General features: G+C 37.0%; 1 protein-coding gene across 2 annotated transcripts in view; it reads left to right on the top strand.

Moving 5' to 3' along the window:
* LOC107730274 (very-long-chain 3-oxoacyl-CoA reductase-B-like) overlaps window positions 1–16509 on the top strand; it is a 22941-nt gene extending 6432 nt beyond the window's left edge. For both annotated transcript variants that reach the window (XM_016541061.1, XM_016541060.1), the window contains 10 exons: window positions 5636–5682; window positions 6120–6195; window positions 10100–10207; window positions 10503–10567; window positions 10696–10740; window positions 12325–12359; window positions 13634–13715; window positions 13971–14036; window positions 14266–14415; window positions 15798–16509. In XM_016541061.1, coding sequence (XP_016396547.1) covers window positions 5636–5682; window positions 6120–6195; window positions 10100–10207; window positions 10503–10567; window positions 10696–10740; window positions 12325–12359; window positions 13634–13715; window positions 13971–14036; window positions 14266–14415; window positions 15798–15905 — 782 coding nt within the window. In that variant the 3' untranslated portion in view covers window positions 15906–16509. The remainder of the gene's footprint in view (window positions 1–5635; window positions 5683–6119; window positions 6196–10099; window positions 10208–10502; window positions 10568–10695; window positions 10741–12324; window positions 12360–13633; window positions 13716–13970; window positions 14037–14265; window positions 14416–15797) is intronic.
* The last annotated feature ends 876 nt before the right edge of the window (window positions 16510–17385 follow it).

Below are 17385 nucleotides of genomic sequence, written 5' to 3'. Positions count from 1 at the left end.
TCGGTATCGATATCGAAAAATTTTGAACGATACCCAGCCCTACGATTGAGTTTATCCGAAAATCGTACGGAGGCCGTCACACACGACATGAATTTATTACGATTTTACAAACTCTGACGTAAGCATTACGTTTCGCGCCATTCACAAAAATATGGATTCTGAGGACGAAATAGTTTTCTTTGTGGCAGGTGGCTTGTGACGTCCAAATAAAACGAAGACAAAGGACATGGCAAAGAGAATGACCGCTCCTGGAGCGCACTGCCGGACCGCAATCGCGTGCAGTGTGAACGCTCTGATCCATTAACATGGGCGCGGACAAAATACGCACCACAGACTGAGTGTGTGAACCTGGCGTTATGTTTGTATGCCTGCCCGGTCTGTTCTGTTCTCGTGCTCCATTTAGGTGCACTGCATTCTGATTGGTTCGGGAGGTCAGTGGCGCGGAAAATCATGATGTAAAGCGATTTAGAAATCGCGCAAGCTCAAATCGCGATGACCAATCGTTTCGCTTCATAAGACCTCTTCAGTATATATTCATGAGCCATGGCTGGTCATTTTGTGTTGCCTGTATATGCTTTTTTGACTTCCAGAGTCACGGTTGCTGTGGACTTGAAATTTTAGAATCACCAAAGACCATGGTTTCAGCTAAAAAACTTTTTTAGTGTTCTACTGAAGAAAAAATTCTTGGATGGCCAGAGGGTAAATACATTTTACAGCAAATTTTTAATTTTGGGTGAACTCTCACTTAAATACCAGGTAATAATGTCTTGATGATAATGCCATTGTCTTCATTTCTCTGCCATTATTAACTGAATGTCTGTGTGTAGCTACTTTTGTGAATGAAGGCATTTGCTGGTTGGATGCAATTGGTTGACTGAACGAGTGCTGCAATTGGACATTTGAGTTCTCGTGTGTATTTACATCTCTCATGAAGAGCACCCTCTATAATGTGCCTCATCTTCTTGTTTAACAAATTATCTCCCTCCATTTAGCCATCTCTTTTACTGTCATTCCCTCCTCTTTCTCATGGAACAATGTGCAGTGTTTCCTCTGCATCTTTTCTTTCTCTCAACTTCTCTGGTGCTTTTACACTGCTCTATTATTAACTGATAAACTTAGAACAATAGGATATTTGTATTTTTTTTTATCAACCAGTCATTTGAAAGTTACACTTATACACACACACACACACATAAACAGTATATATATAGTATAATAAGTATATATAAGTATAATGCCTGAACATAAACTGAGGAAGTGCAGCTTTACGTCTCATTTATGTCCTCTGTAAATGTGATTCATCTTTATTCCAAGGAATTCGCATGGTACACTGGCTCGTCATTTACTGAGAATTTGAGTCAAAAATACTGAAATGTGCGTATTACACGTACGTACAGTCACACATTTCACCACGATGACATGACATAATTACGAATAATTTATATGCAGTATTTCAACAAGAAATGTGGTGTTGATTGCAATTCTTTGTTGACATGGCTTTAATTGAAGGCTCTTCCCCTCTTGTGCACATTGTTCTGAATGCTTCATTAATAGATATTTATGAATTGCTGTAACGCTACTGTACTGCACACTCGATCGCAGAAGACATTCACATAGTTCTCCCCCTTTCTGAAAATATCTTGCCTCAGGGAAAAATAAATGCATCTCGTTCTATTTTTAGAGCAGCCGATTTTAAAACCGTCCTTTTGAACAGCGCTGCTGATGTGAAGCAAATAAAGCCATCGAGAGAGGCACGTGGCACCCCATGCTATTTAAAGAAGCATGTTACTGGGAGTGGGGGCCCAGGAGACACTTTGAATCCTCTACTGCGGCATCCAATGAGGAGGGAGGATCGCGGTCTGCGGATGGAGAGGGGCGTGCTATTACATAACACTGCAAACATGGGAACGTCCAAGGGCAGTGAGGGATGGCACTTTTTGTTTTTCTCAAAGTTATCCAGGTTTTAAAGAGAGAAACTGGGTGGAAACTGTCTGCTTGTTACAAACCCTTGGAAGCGCTGCTGATGTGAAGCAAATAAAGCCATCGAGAGAGGCACGTGGCACCCCATGCTATTTAAAGAAGCATGTTACTGGGAGTGGGGGCCCAGGAGACACTTTGAATCCTCTACTGCGGCATCCAATGAGGAGGGAGGATCCCGGTCTGCGGATGGAGAGGGGCGTGCTATTACATAACACTGCAAACATGGGAACATCCAAGGGCAGTGAGGGATGGCACTTTTTGTTTTTCTCAAAGTTATCCAGGTTTTAAAGCGAGAAACTGGGTGGAAACTGTCTGCTTGTTACAAACCCTTGGAAAAAAAAAGGACTTTTTATGGATTAGTAAGTTAGAACTGTAGCTTGAACCGTACTGTTAATGAACATATACATCTGATATTGTTAATCACTTAATCTAAACCTGCAGTGACTTCCACAATGTGTAGAAAATTAAAAATAAAACTGCATTGTTGGCAGCACAACGCAACAGTCGGGTGTATATATAATCATGTGTACCATTCTTCATTCTTGTAGATTCATTCACTTACTCTTCATTGTGTGACATGCAGCTGCAGTAAAGGCCTCATCAGATGCATGGCTTCTCTGTACGGCTGCATGTACGGCCTGGTCCGTGAGCCCGGGGAGGAGGAGTGCAGTGCATGTGATGCCGGGGGAAGCTGAGGCTCGTTTGTATTCAAGTGCTGCAGCTGTTCCAGACGAGGCTGCAGTGCTTGCCTGGTATTTTTGATCTCCTGTTCTTTTTTTAGCCTTTAGAATATTTAGCAGCAGCAGCAGCAGAATCAGTGTGCGCTGTGAGGGGGCGTCTTCTTCACTCTTATAAGATCATTTCTCAGTTGACCAGACTCCAGCATTTAATCTTTTGATGTGTAGCTCAAGAAGGTCGACGAAAAACACTTTTTTCATGCTTGTGATAACCCGCCAGTTACTAATGTGAAATTAACAAGGGGTGTTTCCCTGTTGCTACCTCACATGTTTGCAAAACTGAAATGCTTCTAACGTTGTGGTTTTAGTGAAGGTTTATTTTGCGTTTTTCTTAGTTGTTTTTCATATGCCAGACAGGAAGGGGCCGTGTCTGACTAATGTACAGTTTGTGTGAGAAATTAATGAATTCACTGAGCTCTATACTTTAAAAATAACTTGACTCACACTGACCCAAATTCCTCATCACTAGGTTTGGCATCACCTTCCGAAGATTTTTCTCTGACATTTTCCAACAGATGATGTTCAGAATCTGTGAATGTTTTCACTCAGATGCAGGCTTAGTGCTATATAGCAGAAAATGTTGTGCCGGATTTTTTTAAATAGCTGGAACCCTTTTATTGGGGGACGTTTAGTGGTTACATTTTTTTTTTTATAAACTTTTTCCACACAATGCAAATGAAGTGAAAATTGTGTATAATATATACGTTACTGTTCAGACGTCTTGGGTCAGAACATGTGTGCAACGATTTATTAAATTGATCAAAAGTGACCGTAAAGGCATTTATAAGGTTACAAAAGATTTTAAATAAATGCTGTTCTCGTGAACTCCCTAGTCATCAAGGAATCCTGAAAAAAAATTCTCATGGTTTCCACAAAAATTGTCATTAATACAACTGTTTTCAACAAATAATAATTATAATAATAAGACATGTTTCTTGAGCACCAAATCAGTATATTAGAATGATTTCTCAAGGATCATGTGACACTGAAGACTGGACTAATGGCTTCTGAATAGTCAGCTTTGCCGTCTCAGGAATAAATTATATATATATTATATATATGAAATATATGTCTATAAATTATATATATATATATATATATATATGAAATATATGTCTGTAATATTTCACAGTATTACTGTTTTCATGTATTTTTGATCAAATAAATGCAGCCTAGCTGAGACTTCTTTCAAAAATATGAAAAAAAAAAAAATCGTACTGATCACAAACCTTTGACTTTTGTTTTTACTTGCGCTCTTTACAACACGCATTACATTACGTATTTCATGGCACACTCGTTTTATGCGTTTTTGGCGCCACCTACTGTTGTGGGTGTATTATTGACATGTCAAAGTCTAGACCCTGAATATAAGACGACCGCGTTTTTTCAGATGTATTTCCAAGAAAAAAACATCGTCTTATATTCGGGACAATACGGTATGTATTTTGTTTGTTTGTCATGTTCCATTTGTTTGTCGTTCTCCGTGAAATAATTCAATAGAGCTGGAATCGCATGTACAATAGTCAAATGCCTTGCATGTTGTAGTATTTTTATATTCTGTTTATCATTGTGTGATTATATTGTGATTTTATTTTTGAATTGGTACATTCCTTATGTTAAAGTTTATGGAACACATTATAATGCATTGACATTTCTTCATAAATTTGCCTTGGTTTAAGTGAAGGACAAGGTTATTTTGCCGTTATGAAATTCTAAACATGTTAGAGCCTTGAAATGCAAGACAATCACATAGCTAATGTAGTTTGTTTATTGTGCAATACCCATACCAGCCATTGTGGAAGAGTGCTCTTAATTTTGCACAAATCAAGATATTTTTGCACCTTTCTGCAGACAGGATGTAAACAGATATACACTGGATGTCTAGTTAAACTGTAAAGTACAGATGTGATGGGATGCAACAGCGTTAAACACGTGAGGTCTTTTTACCAAGCGGAGTTTTTCTGAATAAGACTCTTATTCATTCACATTTCCAGCGTGTGTTTGCAGACATTGCTCCGGGTGTGTTATGGCCATAGAGCAGCATTCATACAAAATTTCCCCCTCTCTGTCCTCACCTAGCAGTACACGCTCGAAGCGTTTCGTCCCAACCAGTGTTTTTTTTTCTTCTTCCTCCGCTCATGTGGAGTAATGTGTTGTAAATGTGCTTAAAAATAACTGGGAAAATGGTTCCCTTGCCTCTAACTGTGTGCCGCCCCCTCCCAACTGTACTCTCCGTTAGCCGCTTGCCTTTCACTCTTCCCTTTCTATTTTTAACTGCCCCCAGGATCAGTCCTCATTCGCTCCTCCCTTGCTCTGTCTTATTGTTCGTCATCCACCCCTCCCTCGCCACACTCTCTTGTGTTACTCCAGCCGGTGTATGCGGGCTGCCCATGTAAATCTTTAATCAGTGCTGGCATCTCTGACACCAAAGATGCCAGGCTAAAGGGTGTGGATGTGTGTCCTGTGTCCTTGATGCCCGGTGAACAGGAAACCGAGCATGAATTCAAGCTTTTCAGCTCTTTCTATAAATGTGAAGCCTCTTTGCTTGTCTCCAAGCTATTTTTGCAAAGGTGAACCGCGTTTGGGGGCTGACAGGGCTTGCAAGCCAGGACAGCTAATCAAAAACGCTGTCATTTCCATGCTTTCATCAGCAGACACCCAGGTTTAACATGTCTGAGAGTCCCTGGACTCTTCTGTTTTTTTTTTAATTGAAAAAATAGTTAGTTTTTATAGCCGAGTTTAATGACATCTTTCTTCTCTCACGAAAGTAATAGCTTGCACTGTTTATCAAAATGCATAATTACACCTCCTATCAGTCTGTCTTTACACATACGTTGAGGTGTTGTGTATTTAGTCAGTTTGATAATTTACATTCTCCCTTCAGGAATATCCGTCTGACTCTGTCTTTTTCCCTGTAGTTGTGACTGGGGCCACCGATGGAATCGGAAAAGCCTATGCGGATGAGGTAAGATTCCTCAGGTTTTATTTTTGTTTTTTTTTACCCCTCTCTTCACGGAAATCACAATGAGTCATCAAACTAGAGGTCTCAGTCAGAGTTCAGGGAAAACTCCGCTCTCAAAGGTTTGCTTCGTACAGTCGACAAACCAGCAAGCATTTGCCACCTTGCTGCTTCTCATTTCTACCATTTGATGGCCTTTATGAATAGTGCTTTTTATTATCTACTATTTTGAGTGATTATACTCAACGAGATCTGATTGTGTGATAGTGTACTAGGATGAGTAGGATCATTTTGATGGTAGTATGAATAGAAATGGTTGATTTGATTCTGAATGCTATATTACTTATGATCTGATCCTGAGCGATTTAATGTATAATCAAAGTAAAGTAATACAATTAGAATAATAATAATGTATAATGTGAAATGTTTCTGATTCTGTGCAGCTTGCTCGACAAGGTTTTGCTATCGTTCTCATCAGCCGTACTCAAGAGAAGCTGGATGAAGTGTCCAAAGCTATCGGTAGGTATCTGCTTAGACCTTTTTAATAAAACTGTGTGGACCTCTTTTAATAAATGCAAGCAGAATTAATTTTTTCGTAAATCATTCATACAGTTATTCTGACAGATTTTCATGAAAGTGCTCGTATTATCAAAACGTTAGTAATACGAAAAAATACACCTGCTCCCAAATATGCATTATTCATGTGTGAAACATCAGAACATTTTGTGCTCTTTTAGGGGAAATAAAGACACTACATTTTCTTGTTTATTTATTTACTTACCATAATAATATATAATAACTAAACCAGTTAGTTAAATGTGAAAATAAATTACACTGATTTATAACAGCTACATAGTCCATGTTCTTTTTTTTATTATAGATTACAAATATTCAGAGCGTGTAGTATTTTTCTGCAAGATTATCACTTTATAAAATGTTATATTATGCATATGGACGATTAGTCTATTTTGCATGTAAGGAAATTACTGGACCCAAACTTGAGAAGGGAGTCCAGAAGATCCCACAGCATTCCTGTACACATACAGTTATAATTCACGGGGATATTTTTATATTTATTGTGAATGAGCGTGGCCTATTTAAAAAAATGATTGTATCTAAGGATTAATGAAGCATTTGTGAATCAGGAGGAGTGTTTTCAGGGAAGGTCCGCATTACATGCACTATGGAAAATATAAAAATCAAAACTAATTCAAAATATGTCTTTGAAAATATAATGTCAGTGGTACTAAAATAACACTGCTGTTCATTGACAAAGTTTGTAGCTTTGGTATTAACAATCTCCAAATGGCCAAATAACGTTGGGTTATGCCACCACTCTGTTTATTCATTATCTAAAAAACTCTATTATGAAATTTAAACTCTGATCATTGTAAATTTGAATCATTTACAAATTTATTCGTATAATCATTTGTTGGTTGTTCTTTATACCACTGGCACCGCAAGAACAAAGCAAAAGCAGGATCTTCTAGTATGGCATCGTTGAATTAATGGAGCAGCAGTGGCTGAATCGCAGATGTCCCCCCCATTCATTTTTTCTTGTCCTTTGGTTGGCTGACTTCTGATCTGAGGAGGATGGCATGATTTAGAGCATGCACACATGTGTGTGCGCCCATGTGCTGGTAAATGTGCGTTTGTGTTTGCTTGTGTGCAGGGGACCTGTGGGGTACCTATTCGTGAGTGTGAGAGAGAGAAAGTCGTGAGCAGTGAGTGCTGCTCCTGTTTGTGAGGCAGAGAGTGTCTCCCTCTGCTAAATGAATGTGGATGTTAATGAGTGGAGTTATTTTTAGCTCTATGTTGAAAGGCAGGCGCTCTGCCAATTGAGCTGCCTGGCTGCTGCAGCAGAGTGCGACTTCACTGGAGATGTCATGGCGGGGATGAGAGAGAGAGAGTGAGAGAGCGTCGAATGGAGGAAATCAGCCCAGTGACCTCCACTGAACACTGGCAAATACAGTCATGTGGATGCAGTTGTAATTATTTGACAAAAGTGATGGACATAATGACACTTACCTCTCTTACATGTGTGGCGTAGTCCTCCAGATGGGCGGGACTTCTGTATGGTGTATATTATATTATACTTGTGTTTTATTCAATATTTATTAGGGATGAATGAATAATCAAATTAAACTAAAATCACAATATGGCTTAGTGGGGTTTGATGAAATAAATATGAGGTAAAATATGAAGCTGGGCACTGTAGAGATGTAACGGTAAATAAAAATAAAAATGATTACATGATTATTGTGACCAAAATTATCACGGTAATCAATATTATCACAGTATTGTTAAAATAAAATAAATCTGTATTCAGCAGTTGTATTGTTAAAATCAGTATTGTTAAAATAAATAATTTCACCAAGTTTTATATTTAAAATCTAATTATCTAATAACATGTATGACTTTGAAAAGGTGTCATGAAATGTTAAACCTCACATTTCAGCCTTTAATAAAGAAAAGGGTTAAGTCACAATGATAATTGATTAATAAATGATGTATTTTATCTGCTCCATAAATAATTCTAGATACACACACACACACACACACACACACGCACACACACATGTATATGTATATACTATATGTGTATATATATATATGTTTAAATAATTTTTTTAAATGTGTAGAATCCAAGCTTGTTTTTCATCAACCGGTCAGGTTGGCATGCAAATTCGGTCAGTTTTTTTGACCAGACAAAAAACGCACACCGGCTGAATGTAACTAACTCCACTCTCTGACAGTAGGTGTTACAGCTGTTTCCCATAACCTCCATGGACAAAGCAGCATTGCGAATAATGCTGCCTTCACGTGCTATCGGCATTATCGTAAATACGAGCTTCATAGTCGGAATGTGGACATGGACAGCCTTAGAGAGGCCTTATGTCCAATTTCCCAGTAGGAAGCTTATATTTACGATAATTCCGATAGCACGTGAAGGCACCTTAAGAACATAATTAGGTATTACATGGAGCGAAAATGAAAACAAAATGCCATCAAATCTTTTCTAATGGTCAGAGCCTTCAGAGATACATTCATATATTGGATTAATTCATATATTCATTTGTATAATTCCCTTAGTACTCTTTTAAAACCTCCCAGCTTTCCACCATGTTTTCACGCAAAACTAATCTACTCTGCATGTTGTGCGCACGTGAGACTGTTACTTAAAACTTTGCTTTATGCTGGATAGTATTAATTTATCCTGAGTTGTTCAAATCGCGGTAATCTAATACGGTTTTAATGATAATTAAAATCTGAAACGGTAATACTAATCACGGGGAATTTTATCATTATTTATCGCAAACCGGTAATCGTTCCATCCCTAGGGCACTGTGATCATTTACTAACGAGCAGCGTGTGATCCAGTGTTTTCATTGTCTCAGAACACATGAGCTTATAATATTCATTTGGGAATGTAACATGCAACTATCTTCCTTAACTATCTTCCTAACTTTTAATGAGAAGCATTTATAACAGCTGTTTTTCCCCACCAAAATTTTGATTGGAAATGAACATTTTTAATGCTTTTTTTTTTTTTTTTTACAGTTAGATATAATAAAAGTAATATTTCTTATTGTTTAACATTTTCATATAGTTGGAGTATTAATAATAGTAATAACATTATTATTATTATTATTGTTGTTGTTGTTGTTGTTCATTTCCAATTACAATTTTGGGCCAAAATGTGCAGTCTTACAAGCAACCACATCAAACCTGGAGCTTATTTTATTTTATTGCATTTTAAATCATAATTGCAATATTTATCCGAAGATTTACAATTAGATTGATCCAAATCATGCAGCCCTACAGCCACACAGTATTTATTTTGTATTTACATGTGAAACAGAAATTAGCAGACATCTGTTAATCAATCAAGTGAAAACCTGAGTAACCAGTACAACAAATTCTCATCAGGTTATGTGTAGCTTTATTAGGATATGGTATCTTTTTTACCCCCACTTTCCTAGTGTGACTTTCTGAGTGCAAATATACATGTCACATTTCTTTCAGTGAAGCAGAGCAGTGTCTACTAGAGCGAGTATTGAATGGACTTCTTTTCTTTCATTCACTCTCCTCTGCCCCGTCCATATTCTCAGACATATTCCGTAATTAAAGTAGCCTACTTTTACAATAGAACATTTTAGTTCATTTTACAAAAATGAATCATGCTCTTGTGAAGAGAAACTGCAGTTGTAGTTTAAGTGACATGCTTTGTTGCAGTTATTTGATAATAGTTATGTTAGTTGATTTATTAGAATTTTTACACTGAAAACAGTGTCTCGCTTTCATCAAATAAAACCAATGCAAGACAGCGTTGCATCATGTAGTTAACATTCTATGACATTTCATAAAGCTCTTGCATTCCTAATGTTTTGCAATTGTCTGCTTTTCCTTTTCCCCCCTCCAGAGAGCAAGTATAATGTAGAGACCAAAACCATTTCTGCTGACTTTGGATCTGTGGACATCTACCCTAAGATTGAATCTGGACTGGCCGGACTTGAAATAGGAGTTTTAGGTATATTACATATCTGTAATTTAGATGATAGTGGGATGCTATACTGAGTTATTTGGTTTTGTCCAGAACAAGATGTTCTGGGCTCAAACAGCTAAACTTTTTTTTTTAAATAATGAATTTAGTGATACTTTAATATTTGCTGCCAGCCATAGGAAGGTGGAGGGAACTACCTGTGTTTCCAGATCTCTTTTTAAAATATCCTGTTTTTTTATTATTGCTCAAGCGCTTTGCAAGTCTTCTTTTTTTTTTTTAATAACCTTCCCTTTAAATTCTTGGATGTCTCTTCCTCCTGCAGTTAACAATGTTGGAGTGTCTTATTCCTACCCAGAGTTCTTCCTCAACATTCCTGATATTAACAGTGTGAGTTTGTGTAGCCACTTGTGCATTATGCAAAATTACCATTTGATTAATAGAAGTGCAATTATCTGTGTGATCGGTTTCGTTGTGGTTTGTTTCGGTTGGTAACCTATTGACAGTTGTGATTGCAGTTCATCAACAGTATGATCAACATCAACATTACATCAGTTTGTCAGGTAAGAGAAATTAGCTTCTCACTCAAGTCTTAGAAACAGCCTTTACTCATCCACTGAGAGTCTGAAAACCAAGTGTATGTATAAATTAGAGATGTACCGGTACAAAAATTCTCTACTGATAGCCGATTATTCAGAATGACATCTGCCGATACTGATAAAAATATCATCCAACTAATGCTGTAAACTACACTGGGACAATCGCATGGTACGTTGCTATAATATTAGAGATGCTTATTTTAATGTTCTGTCATGTAAGTGCCTCAGTCCGTCACATTTAAGAGCGTCAAAACAGCATTTATTGTTTGAATTTAGTGATAAAATGGACAGATTTTATTTTTTTTATCAAAAGTAACAGTGCACAAAGGTGCCATTACTGGATGGTATGCAAATTGCAAATAATGTTTGATAAAGGGTAGTGGACCTGGCAACCCTGCCTTGAACTACTGGTGATTCATCACAGGTTCAAATTGACTGCATTAAAGGCACAATTTTTTTAGAGTAAGATTGTGTTTTTTGTCTTATCGACAGCCCTAAATTCTACACAAGACATGTACTTCACACACAAGTTGAATTCTAACATGTTTTTCTTCCCCCTTTTGACTGACAGAATATTATCGACCTTTATCATTTACTGGTGTCGGTATCAATCAGATTTTGCGGCTGTTAACCAATTATTGGCCGATACATCTGTTCATCCCTAGTATAAATAACAAAAACAGTCATTATATTTATACAAGTAGTAGGAAAGAGGAGAAATAAAAAGCGATACTTATCCTTTGCCGGTGTCCTGCCCGGTGGAGTCGCACGGTAGAGTCGATGGTCTTTACACTCTTCGGTCTTCACATGAGGAGACCGTCACGCGACGGCTGCCGCGGTAAACTATGCTTTTTTCGTTACATAGTTTTTATAATTTGCTAAGAAATTATAATTTAGTTTTTGTTCATTTTTTTTGCTGGCATAGTTTTAAGACTTCTATATAAATGCCATCTTTGCCTACATTTTACTAACAGTAATATCGTCTGTCCTGCTTCCTCTGTATTACCTTTCTTTGTCTTGGCGGGCCAAGTTTCTGAACACAAAATAAGTGCTGTTGGCACTTAAAAAAAAAAAAAAGTGCTGTTGGCATGTAATGTTGTGTACGTGTTAATGCATTCATTGATTTGGTATTAGAAAGCTGCAGAACTCCTTTTTGCACTAAAAAAGGTTTTGAATTCTGATTGTAACAGTGTTTTCATATTACACTGAACTTTATCAAGGAAAAAATGATTCCTCATAATGTGATTAACTAATATGGCTCATTCATGGAAAATCAATACATCACTTTCTATATGATGCTCAGGAAAGTTGAGTGTAGCTCACTGCCTCTGCAGGTCTTTATTATACAGCCAGTCTATGCTGCCACCTTCAGGATCCAAAATGTATTATTCTGTTCAAAAATACATGTCCATTCATAGACATGGCACAGTGTGCTTTCATGCATGTGTGAAATATTACTGCTGGAGTTGATCAGATTTTAATTTATTGTGCAATAGCTTTTAAACCTTGTTGATCTGATTCATATGCTCTATCCTTGCACTATTGTAGATGACACGACTGGTACTGCCCAGGATGGTAGAGAGGTAAGCTCAGAAATCACCAAACTATGATTTTTGTTGACATTCATAGTAGTGTTTGGTAAAGCAGATGGAATGATTCTTGTACTTGTAGCATTATGACTAACTAGTAGGCTCTGTCCCACAGGAGTGTGTCATGCAAATTTTTATGTGGTTATTTTTGCACAGTTTGGTCATCCCATGCTTACGCAGTGGTTTTGGCCTTTACATCTTGCACACTTCAGTCCAGTAATCATGAACAAATGTTCCACTTTCACATATTTTGATCTGTCAGACTGGCAATTATAAATGTTGCATGTTGATGATAAGCTGTTAAAGGGATAGTTCACACCCACAAAAAAATTATTTCTTCTGCTGAATACTTAAGTAGATGTTTTAAAGAATGTGTGTAACCACAAATTTCTGATCCCCATTGACTTCGATAGCGTTTTTTCTTCCATACTATGGATGTCATTGGGGACCAACAACTGTTTGGTTATCCACATTCTTCAAAATATCTCCTTTTTTGTTCAACAGAAATTCATACATATTTGGAACAACATGAGGGTCAGTAAGTGATGATAACATTTTCATTTTAGGTGAACTATCCCTTTAATTACATCTTATGGCAGAGGCTGACTGTGTCAAGATGAAATGAAACATAGATATAATGGGAAATTTGTCCAACCAATGTAATTTAGTTCGTGTCTTCCTTAGTTTGGAGAATAAAAGCCAAGTAGAAGTATTTGTAAAAGCATAAGTATTTGTAGCTCCCATCCAGTGTTGGGCAAGTTACTTCCAAAATGTAATACATTATATATTACTAGTTAAAGTAATATACTACTGTAATATTATTACTTTTGTAATGCGTTACTCCCAACACTGCTCCCATCTAGAGCCCTAGAGTCTGGTATGCACTAGTACATAATGCAACAGTATGTACACTGGCGTTTAGTTCGTGTCTTCCTTAGTTTGGAGAATAAAAGCCAAGTAGAAGTATTTGTAAAAGCATAAGTATTTGTAGCTCCCATCTAGAGCCCTAGAGTCTGGTATGCACTAGTACATAATGCAACAGTATGTACACTGGCATGGGCACTGGTTGCCATAGCAACAGGGATGCAAGAATCCATTAGCAGGTACCAGTGTGTTAGAAGGGATAATTCTGTGCTGTCAAAAGAGTCAAGTGAAAATGGAATGAATACATTGGACATTTTAAGCACTGTTGTCTTTGTAAAACATGCTTATGTGCTGTTCTGCGACAGTTTGAACATTAATGGGTGAAACAACACGCCTTTTTCCAGGTCTAAAGGAGTGATCTTGAATGTTGCTTCTGCGAGTGGCATGTACCCAGTTCCTCTTCTCACCCTCTATTCCTCCTCAAAGGCAAGTCATCTTTCTCTTATTCTCTCTACCATTGATCAGTTTTTCGATATCTTTGTGAGAAAGGTCTGTCTTGTCTTTTGTTGCTAATGTTCTCAGAGGACGTTGCTGTATATAAAATGGTTAGCAGCACTATTTTGAGCAAATTAATTGTTGATATTAGAATGCTACTGCAGCTTGATGCTTTTGGTTATTTATTTTTTTTAACTTTCACAATGTTAAATAACACACATTACATGATTATTCTCATACCCCCAGGCCTTTGTGGACTTCTTCTCCCGTGGACTTGAGGCTGAATACAAAAGCAAAGGGATTATTATACAGGTGAGTGACAATTTATTAACAGTAGTTTAAAGTGAGCACAGAATTCAGACATCAGCATGTTGTTGTCTGAAAAGCATCATCATTTCAATATGCAAAGATGATTTTAAGTTTAACGCCATTTGGGATATGTAGTGTATGATGTTTTTTACTAGTAATGATGTTCAGGTCACCCAGATTTATACTATTTCAACTGCTATACTGATAAAGTGTCTTGTGTATTGCCTTGAAGAGTGTGCTGCCGTTTTATGTGACGACAAAACTGAGCAAGATCAGGAGGGCCACTCTTGACATTCCCACTCCGGAATGCTACGTTAAAGCCCAGCTGAGCACTGTAGGCCTGCAGACTCAGTCGAATGGTTACTTCCCTCATGCCGTCATGGTGAGACCCTCTTAAAATGCATTCATCTTTAATTCAGTGTTCAGGTTTACAGTGAATTCGTTATACAGTACCGTTCAAAAGTTTGGGGTCAGAAAGATTTCACTTATGCTCGGCAAGGCTGCATTTATTTGATCAAAAATACAGTTCAAAACAGTGAAATTGCGAAATAATATTACAATTTAAATGAATGTTTTGTTATTTAATATTACCTTAAAGGGATAGTTCACCCAAAAATGAAAATTCTGTCATTAATTACTCACCCTCATGTCGTTCCAAACCTGTAAGACCTTCGTTCATCTTTGGAACACAAATTAAGATATTTTTTGATGAATTCCGAGAGCTCTCCGACCCTCCCATAGACAGCAATGTAATTAACACGATCAAGGTCCAGAAACGTAGCAAGGAGATCGTTAAAATAATCCATGTGACATCAGTGGTTCAACCGTAATTTTACGAAGCTACAACAATACTTTTTGTGCGCAAAGAAAACAAAAATAACGACTTTATTCAACAATTCGTCTCCTCCGTGTCACTCTATAGTACTATTTTGGAGAGTATCACATACGTAAACAACGTATGCAACGTATGTACGCGGATACGTTGTTTATGTTCAGATCAAAGCGTAAAGAACTTATCCGCGTATGGAGTTGCTGACACAGAACAGCGTACGTTGTTTACGTATGTGATACTCTCCAAAATGGTGCTATAGAATCTCCTTACTACGTTTCTGAGCCTTGATCGTGTAAGGATCCTTGCTGTCTGTGGGAGGGTCAGAGAGCTCTCGGAATTCATCAAAAATATCTTAATTTGTGTTCCAAAAATGAACGAAGGCCTTACGGGTTTGGAACAACATGAGGGTGAGTAATTAATGACCCTTTATCTATCCCTTTAAACTTAAATATAGTTTATTCCTGTGATGGCAAAGCTGAATTTTATACCAGCAATTACTCCAGTCTTCAGTGTCACATGATCCTATAGAAATCATTCTAATACTGATTTGCTGCTCAAGAAAAAATTATTTTTGTAGAAACGGTAATATATATTTTTTATCAGGTTTTTTTGATTAATAGAAAGTTCAAAAGAACAACATTTATTTAAAATATAAACCTTTTGTAACAATATAAATGTATTTACTGTCACTTTTGATCAATTTAATGCACCCCTGCTAAATAAGGGTGGTATTAGTTTCTTAAAAAAAAAAAGAAGAATTGCACTGACTCCAAACTTTTGAACAGTAGTGTACATCCTACAAACTATACTTAAAAGGACCGTTTTGAACGATGGAAGCTTGTAAATGATATAAAGTATAATACTAAAGTGGATTATTTTCATATCCTGTATTTTGACAGTCTAACAAGTCTGTTATTATGTCACTGCCGCAGGGTTGGGTGACTACTGCTCTGCTTCCTGCGAAACTGCTGAACAAATATGTTATGAGCATGGGGTTGTCCCAGCGTGCACACTATCTGAAGAAACAGAAGCAAGGTTAGAATCAGAAAAAGGACAGAGTTGAAGGGATGGTGTGATTAAACGAAAGGAGGGACCAAGCAAAAAAAAAATCCCCAATCTCTCTGCCCTTTTGCTGTCAGGGGCCAAGAGCAATCACACCCAACTGCTCCTGAGATGGTACAAAACAAGCAATGAATTTTCCAGACATTAGAGTGGTTTATTGAGTCCTAGCTAACCAAAACATGATTTGCTTGAACAGCCTTTGCTGACCAACACAGTTCTTATTAGCTTGGTAAGACAAACACAGAATAGCTGAAGTTCTTTGTATCCTAACAGTCACTAACAGCATTGATCAGTACGGTTTGTTTGGTTTTCTTTAATGTTTAAAGAGAGTAAATTAGTAGTTCTCTGGTAATAGTGATCTGATGAACATGAACAATGAAAACAATTTTCTCAACCTGAATGCAATGTCTATTTGTGCAACAACACGTCCATTAACATAATCAAAATATTTACAAGTGATATGACTGAAATTAGGCAGGTTGCCCGCAATCATTTAAAAATTGCATCTGCAGCGTAACTACAAAATAGTGCACTTATAATTCTTGGTCCATATTTGCTTTTTTTCATCTGACTCAGCAGTTGTTTACAAACTACATGAACTATTTGTGCCCATCACAGATGGCACTGTGCATTCTATCTTTAGAGCATCTTTTTGAAAGGAGATGTGATTTATATTGCACTAACATTGTTGTGGAACGTTTGTGTACGTCCTGTGTGGTTAACTTTGTTATGCTGGTGCTGCTGGTGACAGGAAGCAAATTTCAACTCTGACAACAGTTTATTCGAAAGCTAAGGCTGTTGTTCCGTTATTGTCTGGTCTATGACAATGCAGTATTTGCTCCAAAACAGTTCTTAGAATTCCTGAATTCATTATAAATGAAACGGTCATGAATAACTTTTACAAGATAACTGTCTAAAGTCTGCAACAGCAGATTTAATGCACTCAGTATGCCTGCTTGTGAATTGATCCTGCAAATAAAAACATCTTTCTAATAATGCTTTTAACTCTTATGTTTGATTAATTTTTAATGCACAAAAAGGGAGCTGGTAGTTGACCTTAATATATTAGATATTAATATATATTATTTTATTGCACATGTGTTTGTGGTAAAATGATAAAGATGGACTGTGAAGGTTTAGTCATTATTCAGTAAGACTATGTTGTCATGATGATTTTGGCATGGCTTAATTCCCTAATAGATGAATACCATAAATAGAAGAATAATCATGTTCTGAAGTAGCATGATTTCTGAATCATAAAAAGATAATTGTGTGCTTCAGTGGATGCAAGGCTATCTTAATTTATGTACAAAGATTTGCACAATCATTGTCACAAATTTACAAAACTGTTCAAAAGTCTGTGTGGGGTCAGTAATTTTTAAATTTTTTTTGGTTCAGATTTAAAGGAATCTATTATGCTCATCTAGGCTCCATTTGTTTGATCAAAATACAGTATAT

The sequence above is a fragment of the Sinocyclocheilus rhinocerous genome, unplaced genomic scaffold, assembly GCF_001515625.1.
Source record: "Sinocyclocheilus rhinocerous isolate Xijiao unplaced genomic scaffold, SAMN03320098_v1.1 scaffold368, whole genome shotgun sequence".
NCBI classification, from domain to species: Eukaryota; Metazoa; Chordata; class Actinopteri; order Cypriniformes; family Cyprinidae; genus Sinocyclocheilus; species Sinocyclocheilus rhinocerous.
The sequence above is the reverse complement of the archived record's forward strand: the minus strand, read 5'-3'. Positions and strand labels throughout refer to the sequence as shown.